Here is a 9881-nt window from a genome sequence, read left to right as displayed (position 1 = left end):
TAAGCTGTCAAAATCATGTAGCAAACTTCACGCTACATTTAATTAATTTCGACATTTCTTTTTTTTTTATATTTATTGCAATAAAATTAATAATTATTTCGATTTAATTTCAATTATTCTTAAAATTAATTAATTTTCTAAAATTAATATTCATAATTCATAACGTACTCATCCCCACCCTTTTCGCAATTGACATTTGACAGATGTCAAATTAAAGGATAGAAATGGCTGTTTTCGCTGCTGCTCAGCTTTTAGACGAATTAATGGGGCGCAATCGAAATGTGGCCCCCAACGAGAAAGTGAAAGAGTTAAATTGGGAGGACCCCGAGGTGAATAAAACATTTTTTTAATTTTTTTCGATATAAATCAATTTTTTTTTGCAGTATTGCAAATACTACCTAGTGAAATTTTGTCCCCACGATTTATTTGTAAATACCCGAGCCGATTTGGGTTCTTGCGCAAAAGTCCACGACGAGGAAGCTCGAAAAATGTTTAATCAAGCGAAAACCCACCGAAAAATCCATTACCAAGAAGAATTCATCCGATTTTGTACATCAATGTTAAACGAAGTGGAGCGAAAAATTCAAAAAGGGAAACAAAGATTAGCACTGAGCGGGAAAGGGGAATTAAATAACTTAATACCAGCACAAAATCAGCGTAATTCCGAACAAATCGATTTGTTAACTGAGCGAATAAATGGGTTGGTGGAAGAAGCAGAACAAGCGGGAACTGACGGAAATGTTGAACAAGCACAAGGTTTAATGAAATTGTGTGATCAATTAAAAGAGGAACGGGACGCATTGCAAAAACAGGGCGAAAGCAATCATTGGAGTACTGCAGAGATCGCTGCAGCTCAAGAAAAGCAAATGGAAGTGTGTGAAGTTTGTGGAGCCTTTTTGATCGTCGGGGACGCCCAACAAAGAATTGATGATCATTTAATGGGTAAACAACACGTTGGGTAAGTAAATAATTTAAATCAAATAAAAGCAATTAATTTTTGTATCAATTCAGATATGCTAAATTAAAATTAGCCACTGAAGAAATCACCTCTGTTGTTCAAACTGCAAGGGAAGAGAGGCGAGGAGCTCGTTCTGGGGGATTAGGTTCCACACCAACTGTTGATGATAGAAGAGATCGAACTCGAGATAGGGATAGGGAGAGGAGTCGAGAAAAAAATGATCGATCAGAGCATAGGTAAAGTAGGATTAAATTAAAACCAAGAAAAATCTTTTATTTTAAATTAATTAAAACACTTTTTACACTAAATTTTATTATTAAATATAAAACTTATGCCAAATTATTGAATTGAATGAAGATACTGAAAATCTTCTTGCAACAAACTTTTAAATTCAATTATTGTAGATAAATGAAATGATAGGTTGAAATGACCAGTAAAATTCTCAAGTCTAATTTTGTTATGTCAAGGTTATTAAAAATCAAATACTCTACTAAAATTCAGGAATGTTTCTTACAAATTTTGGAACTAAATAAGATAAATCTTCCGAATTCATTTATCTTATACTAATAATAATAAAAATTAATTATCCCACTAAAAGAACACTAGGGATCATAAAAGAAATGTTAAGGACTGAATTATTCAAACTTTGCTTTAAACAAAATGTTTGCAGTTTTGATAATAAAATTTATAAATATGAAGAGGGTCTGCCTTCAGGTCAATAAACAATCTATACAGTTTTTCCTCCTTCGTGTTCAACTTCCTATCTACCAAGTGTTTCAGAATGTATATATTATCAATTTCCCCCTCTCCATTTCTTCTTCCAACCTCCCCAGCAGTATCTTTGCATAAATTTTGAAACCCTCTATAATTGCTCACCACCCTTTTACTTCCCTTTTTATACACTGGGCATATTATCCCCATCCTCCACCTATCTGGAAACCTCTCCCCCCTCCATACGTCGTTTATTACCTTCCATAGTTTCTTCATCTCCAACCATGCCTCATTCTGGATCTCATCCTCTCTTGGCGCCCTTCCCCTCTTCAGTACCCTCAGCACTGCCTCCATTTCTTCCAGTGTTATCTCTTCTCCTCCTTGCACCCCTCGCTTTCCCTCTTCCACCCCTCCCAACAATCTCATGAAGTAGGTTCTCCATTCAGGCATTTGTATATCTCTGCTGACTTCCTCTCTTCCCTTCCTCATCCTCTTTAAGTATCTCCATACCTCATTTTCCTCTTTCAACTCCTTAATCTTCTCAGCCTCCCTTTCCTCTACATTTATTTTTACAGTTTCTAATAGAAAATTTATTTTAGAAACTTTTATTACTCTTAGATAATATTGATAAAAATCACCGTTTTCGTGTTAAATGCAAAAATGTTAGGTTCCGATTTCAATAACACTAAAAAAAAAAAGTCTAAGTCGGCCATGACAAGTGAAAATCGAACTGACCCGTCATAAATATTATGTATGTAACATTTCCAAGTGTAGATTAGGTAAATCCCTTTTTAATTTGTTTTAGTTGATTTAATAAAAGATAATACAAAACAAGAAATTTAATTTTAACGACAACGCTACCAGGAAAAATAAAACAAATACATCAAATAACAAGACAAGTAATAAAAAATACTATAGGACATGTTCAAAAAGACCTCCGTTAGCATCAATACATGCCTGATATCGTCGCCTTAAATTAAATCGTACTCTATTCAGTACATTTATCTCGGTTCCAATTTGGTTGAATGAATCGACGATTCGTAGCCTGAGCTGATCGACTGATCTAATTTCAACGCTGTAGACCAATGATTTAACTCGCCCCCATAAATAAAAGTGCATAGGTGTGAGGTCTGGTGACCGGGCCGGCCAAGTTATCGATGCTTCCGCTCCTCGTCCGATCCACCGTCCCGGGAAACGGTTCCCTAAAAATTCCTTCACTGCATTTGTGCTGTGCGCAGGGGCACCATCATGTAAATACCACATGTCCCTTCTGGTATTTAACGGAACGTCACCTAAGAACTCGTCCAATCCTTCCAAATGTTGATGGTATGTAGGGCCATCAAGTCTTGGCGGCAAGAAAACGGGACCAACAATGACATCCCCACAATCCTAGCCCAAACATTGAGAGAAAATCTCCATTGAGATTTCCAAGTTTTGAAAAATTTTGGATTTTCTTCAGCCCAACTATGTAAATTCCTTAAATTAATTATTCCATCTTTGGAAAAAGTAGATTCATCGGTGAAAAGTATTTTTTCTAAAAACTGATTATCAATTTGTATTTTCAGTTGCATTTTCTGGCAATATTCCAATCTAATTGGATAATCGGTAAGCTGTACTTCCTGAACCTTACAGCAGTGAAATGGGTAAAGCTGCTGCTCTCGAAGAATACGCCACACAGTTGTTTTTGACGTCCCAAATCGCCTAGCCATGTCCGAAGTACTAGTGGTACTATTTTCTTCTGCATGTTCTAAAATTAACTCTTCCAATTCAGGAGTTTGAACAGATCTAGGGTTGCCGTTGTTCAGAAAGATATGTTTTAGTGATCCATTTTCTCTTAATCGGGCTTCAATTCGAGAAAACGTTTTTCTGTTGGTGGTTCTACGATTCGGGAATTTTTGCCGATAACGGTTAGCGGCTTCTACGGAATTTCCAAGACATTCACCCAATGTTAAAAGCATATCGGTTTGTTCTCCAAACGTGTAATTTTCCATTTCGAACACTACAAGGTTTTTAGTATTTGTTTAAACGACTAAGCGTGTTTACAACTGTCAATGAATTCGTTTGTTAATTGTCATGGCAGACTTAGACTTTTTTTTCAGTGTTATTGAAATGGGAGCCTACCATTTTTGCATTTAACACGAAAACGGTGATTTTTATCAATATTATCTAAGAGTGATAAAAGCTTCTAAAATAAATTTTCTATTAGAAACTGCAAAAATAAATGTAGGGTTACGATCGAACAAAAAAGTTCTCAGCAAACAAATTTTAGGGACTCCCTGTATAGCATGGTTGCCGCCGCCCAATCAAAGTCAAAATTAGTTCAATGATTTTGCTTGATATTTGTTTACCCTGTACCAAATTTCAATGCTCTACCATAAATGGTATTGAAAATATTTGAATCGGTTATTTCGAAAAGGCCACATCTCCATGTTTTTACCAAAAATAGTTAAACACAGAAATTGATTCAAAATATGCTTTAAGCTTTGTTACATGCGAAAACGCCGCAAACTTCACTCTTCGTTAATAAAATCCATGTCGGTGTTGTTCCCTGTTTACTTTGAAAAGGCCACATCTCCGGACAAGTAGCGTTTTTTAATCAAATGTACGCGTACCGACCGAACAGCTGACTGCCATATCGATGCAGTTTTCTGTGATCTTGATCGTATTTTTTAGTTTATGTTGCATTGTTTATATAAAAATGAGTAGCTCTGACAGTGAAAATAGTGACAATATTGAAAATTGTAAACAAAAGAAGAGAAAGAAGGGCATTATTAACCGTTCCGAGTATAAAAGTGAAGTTATTAAGAAAGCTAAAGTAAAAGCTGAGGCACATATTAATCATGTTGGAAAAAAGGTTATGGCACGACAAACTGGAATCGACTGTACTTGTCGTAAACAATGTTGTGAAAATTATTTAGAATTAGATAGAATCGCTTTGTTAACATCTTTGCATCAGTTTGATGATGAAAACTCTCAAGACTCCTACTTACAAAGTTTGATAGAAGCAAAACCTGCCAAAAGAAGTAGAAAATCTCAAAATGCCAAGAAGCATATTGAGAGACCCAATAATGTTCTGTTTCATGTTTGTTTGAATGGAATTCGTAAGCAGGTATGTTAAAAAGCTTTCTTGAGTTTATATGGCGTTTTTGAAAAGCATGTTAGACGATTATGTCATCTACTAATTTCTGGAACTACTCCAAGAGACAATAGAGGTAAATCTGTAAAATCTAGACATAATTTAATACCAGGTGAGCTATGCTTGCAAATAAAAGAACACATAGAATCGTTTGATGTTAAGGAAGTACATTATTCGAACAATGTATTAAAAAAGTACTTGCCTGCTACTTTGGATATTCAACAAATGCATAATATGTTTATGAAAAAGTTTCCTGATTCAAAAGTGAAATACGGTTTTTATTTGAAATATTTGCATGAAAATTTTACTTATACTTTTGATCGCCCTCAAGTTGACGTATGTTCGGCCTGTGAAGAACTTGGTCAGAAAGTTAAAAGTACAACTCTCAATGACATTGCAAAAAGAGTTGCTACAGCAGAACTCTTAGTTCACAAAAACAGGGCTAAGAAATTCTATAAAAAACTACAACACATCAAGAAGCTCTCTGTAGAGAAAGAGGAAATATTGGGAATCACAATGGATTACATGCAAAATTTACCTATACCACACATACCTGTACAGGAAATTTTTTACTATCGACAACTATGGGTTTTTGAATTCAGTATACATAACTTAAAAACAGGAGCGGCTAAATTTTACTCTTATCATGAGGGCGAGGCGCACAAAGGACCCAACGAAGTGTGCACTTTCTTGAAACATTATTTTGAGAATGAAGTTTCTGAAAATATAAAAGAAATTCATATATTTTCAGATGGATGCGCTGGGCAAAATAAGAATCACACAGTAATACGTTTCCTTTCGGCTCTCGCCTCCACAGAAAGATTTAGAAAAATTTTCCACTATTTTCCAATCAGGGGTCATTCATTTCTTCCAAGCGATAGAGACTTTGGGGTAGCAAAAAGGCTTATTCGCAAGCAAGATCGAATATTTCTTCCTGAAGAATATTTTCAGCTAATAGAAAAATCCTCAAAAAAATCTCTGTTCTCAATAAAAAGGGTTGATAATGAAGAAATTTTGGACTTTAGGGAATGGTGGCCCAAGTACTATAAGAAAACCACTCTGTCAATCGATTCCTACGGGAAAAAAGCTAGAGATGAAAAGAAGACTTTTCAAATTTCTCAGTACAATGAGTTCGAATATGATTGCACAAAACCTTCATCGATGGGCTTATTTTCTATGAATTTTCATTTGGAAAACCATCTGGAGTTTGTCCTCCTCTACCATCAAAGACACTGCTAAAATCGCTAAAAATTACAAAAAAATGGCCAATCTAAAGAAACTTGTGCAGTATGTACCAGAAGACAAAAAATTTTTTTATGATGAGCTGATTTTATGGCCTACTACTAATAGTGATGAACCGCCAGAAGAGGATTATTAAATACAATTAAGTATTTCTTAACTGTAAAATCTTTTTTTTTATCTAATAAATTTTTTTATTAACAGTACTTAAATTTTTTTAATCATCAATCATGAAACCACCAATATTTGTTTGGAAAAGGCCACAACTCCAAATACCAAAATTTGTTTAATTGCGCATTAGATTTATTTTAAAATTTTTTTTGTTTATAAAACTTTCACATGTATCATAATTTAGGTCTTTGTTCTGAAAAGAAATCGATATTCTGACTAATACCAAAATGAAACGTTTTTTTGTTCTCCTGTAAAATTTACTTTTTTGGAGTAGTGGCCTTTTCGAAATAACCGATTCATTTAGAAAAATGTGTTAAAATTTTTTGAAGACTTTTATAATAAATTTTTTTCACCAATCGTCATCATTTTTGCTCTAGTATACGAGGTTAATTTTATTCCCCGAGTCACCGGAACACCCTGTAGAGGTAAATTACTTTAAATCATCTTAATTTGTTGTCCTCTACATGTCCCCGCTCTGTGTCGGTTCTTATGTGAATCACCCTGTATATCGGGTCACAAATAGAATATTATGAAATTTGAACACAGAATCAAAGAATAAACACAAATATACAAGAATATTATACGCCAATATCACCAACGAAAATATTGTGTGCAATTTACGGCGATTTTTCTCATTGGTTATATTACAGAGCAATTAAATTACAGATTTCTAAATTACCGTACTTTTTTGTACGATTTTTACTTGTATTTCAGTAAAAATAGACAAAAATTTAGCTTAAAAATTTAATTACATCGTTAAAATGCAAAAAGTGGTTTAATGAATTGAAATTATTTTAGGTCAGATAGAGATATTTCAAAAATAAACGGTGAATCCCGCGATTGGAGAGATAAAGAGGAAAAAAGGGACCGTTACGATAGGAATCGAAGATCGCCGGATCGCGAACGAGACAGATTGGAACGGAGGGAAAGAGATCGATCGGAAAATGGAAGGGATAAAAAGGAACGGAAAGAAAAGGATCGCCGGGAAAGAGATCGAGACCGAAAACATCGCTCTGATCGAGATTCAGGTTTAAAATTAATTGAGATTTTTATTTCAAATTTAATTTAATTTTTAATTGATAGGAAAAGACCGATCTTCACGTCATTCGCACAGGCGTTAATGGTATACCCAATATAGTGCAGTAAGAATGGAACAGTGCAGGTAGGTGGCAACGATTTTACGCTAAACCTCGTTTCATTACAGGTGTTTTTATAAAAAAAATAAAAATTTGCAACCAGGTTAGTGATCTCACCTAATAATAATTTTCGAATAAGAATAACCTTTATTCTGCCTTTAATAATAATTATTCTTGTGTGATATATTTCAATTAAGTATAATTTTTTTGTGTATTTAATTAACGAGAGGTTGGTGGTTAAAAAATATTTATTTAGGAATTCATTAAGAATCATTATCAATAATCACTTAATTCTTTTTATAATTTTTATTTAATTAATTAAATTAATGAATTAAATTTAAAAAAGTGATTGTTGATGAGTTAATAAACTTTTTGTTGATTAATTTACCATTTGAAATACTGGAACGAGTAGTTGGAGGTATTATTGTAAAATTGATGTTATTGAAATTACTTGACGATGAATTTTTTTAAGTAGCGATTGCAGCAGTCCGCTAAAGGCGTACCTAAGAGGCTGTTGTTTGCTCGTTACAAGCCGGCCGCTCGCTCATTCAGAGAGGTATTTATGCTTTTTAAGTGACGGATTCGGGACCTTCTACTTCTTTTACAGTTTTTCACAGAGTTCTATATCGGCTCTGTATTATATTGTCGTGTTTATTATATGAGTTTGCCGCACACTGCGTGTTCATTCGAGGTATTTATATATAAATACGAGTCTTTAAATGAAAGAGACGCAATCATTTTCAAATAAAGCATCATAATTTTCATTATTTTATTAATTAATCATTATATTGTAAAATTGATGCGTTGAAAATGGTTGTTTATACGCAGATATGGGAGAGATGAATTGTGAATATGTCTTTACCGATTTTCTGAGTCAACTGTCGTGTTTTTCTGATGCCATTGGATCTATTGCAGTTCAGCAAAACAGGTGAGCGTTCAAGAGTATAGTTGATTCAATGTCCCCGTGGATGTGAGGAACCCAAATTCTTCTAACGCCAGGTGACTTAATCTATAATAATATATTAAATAGACCCGGCTTTCGATATTCCTTAGGAAATAAGAGTGTTATGTAAAATCCGTAGTAGTTTTGCGGTTTAAATAAATTAATATTAATAAAATGTTTTCTTAAAAAATAGGATTATTTTTATGTCGCCTTGGTGAATCTCACAAATAAAAACGCAATGAAAACGTTGGTAGGCTTTTTTATTGTTTTCTTGAGTTTGTATTTATGACCTTATAACCAAGTATCCTATTTTTAAATCCAACATAATACTTTATTGCATCAAAAGAGTTTTACACAACTACCTGAGATACCTGAGCTTCTGGGACCACCTCCAAAGCATTTTTGTCCTTGCCACAGATAAAATGAGATGGATTTAAAGAAACTCTTGAACGACTCCATTGAAAGAAGGGAAGTCAAAATATAAATAATTATTATTCTATCGATCAGTAGTACCAACCCAACTCAAAAATAAAACCAAATTTTGATGTTTTTGAACATTTTCGGTTATAAGTTATTAATTGTGCATGATGGAGAATTATTTTTTAAACAAAAAATGTTTAGAATTGACTCATAAGACGTACTAAATAAAGATATTTATTCCATCAATCAGCATTACCAACCCAACTTAAGAAAAATAGTAATTTTGACGTTTTCATCAATTTTCTTTTATAACTCATTAATTATATGTGATGGAAAACAACTTTTCATACAAAAAAGATTTAGAAGTAATCCATAAAATATATCCAATAAGTTATTTTATTCCATCGATCAGTAGTACCAACCCAACTCAAAAATAAAACCAAATTTTGATGTTTTTGATCATTTTCGGTTATAACTTATTAATTGTGCATGATGGCGAATTATTTTTTAAACAAAAAATGTTTAGAATTGACTCATAAGACGTATTGAATAAAGATATTTATTCCATCAATCAGCATTACCAACCCAACGTAAGAGAAATAGAAATTTTGACGTTTTCATCAATTTTCTTTCATAACTCATTAATTATATGTGATGGAAAAAAACTTTTCATACAAAAAAGATTTAGAATTAACCTCTAAAACATATCCAATAAGTTATTTTATTCCATCGATCAGTAATACCAACTCACCACAACAATAAAACCAAATTTTGATGTTTTTGATTATTTTCGGTTGTAACTTATTAATTGTGCATGATGGAGAATTATTTTTTAAACAAAAAATGTTTAGAATTGACTCATAAGACGTATTAAATAAAGATATTTATTCCATCAATCAGCATTACCAACCCAACTTAAGAGAAATAGAAATTTTGACGTTGTCATCAATTTTCTTTTATAACTCATTAATTATATGTGATGGAAAACAACTTTTCATACAAAAAAGATTTAGAATTAACCCCTAAAACATATACAATAAGTTATTTTATTCCACCGATCAGTAATACCAACTCACCATAAAAATATAACCAAATTTTGATGTTTTTGATCATTTTCGGTTATAACTTAATTGTGCATGATGGAGAATTATTTTTTAAACAAAAAAT

General features: G+C 32.8%; 1 protein-coding gene across 3 annotated transcripts; it reads left to right on the top strand.

Moving 5' to 3' along the window:
• Positions 1–191: 191 nt before the first annotated feature.
• LOC111426427 (luc7-like protein 3) lies at positions 192–8543 on the top strand. Of its 3 annotated transcripts, none has more exons than XR_011640263.1 (6): positions 192–329; positions 384–958; positions 1012–1194; positions 7014–7243; positions 7299–7907; positions 8267–8543. XR_011640263.1 is itself a non-coding variant. In XM_023060939.2 (6 exons), the coding sequence occupies exons 1-5, from the start codon at positions 225–227 to the stop codon at positions 7334–7336; spliced, it is 1131 nt and encodes a 376-aa protein (XP_022916707.2). In that variant the 5' UTR covers positions 192–224; the 3' UTR covers positions 7337–7377; positions 8267–8543. The 3 variants fall into 3 exon arrangements, 2 of the variants coding, with proteins under 2 accessions (XP_022916707.2, XP_071051801.1); XM_023060939.2 differs by having other exon boundaries at positions 7299–7377; XM_071195700.1 differs by having other exon boundaries at positions 7299–8543.
• The last annotated feature ends 1338 nt before the right edge of the window (positions 8544–9881 follow it).

Source organism: Onthophagus taurus, chromosome 5 (assembly GCF_036711975.1).
Source record: "Onthophagus taurus isolate NC chromosome 5, IU_Otau_3.0, whole genome shotgun sequence".
NCBI lineage: Eukaryota > Metazoa > Arthropoda > Insecta > Coleoptera > Scarabaeidae > Onthophagus > Onthophagus taurus.
Note: the sequence above shows the minus strand (reverse complement) of the source record. Positions and strands in the feature narration are given on the sequence as shown.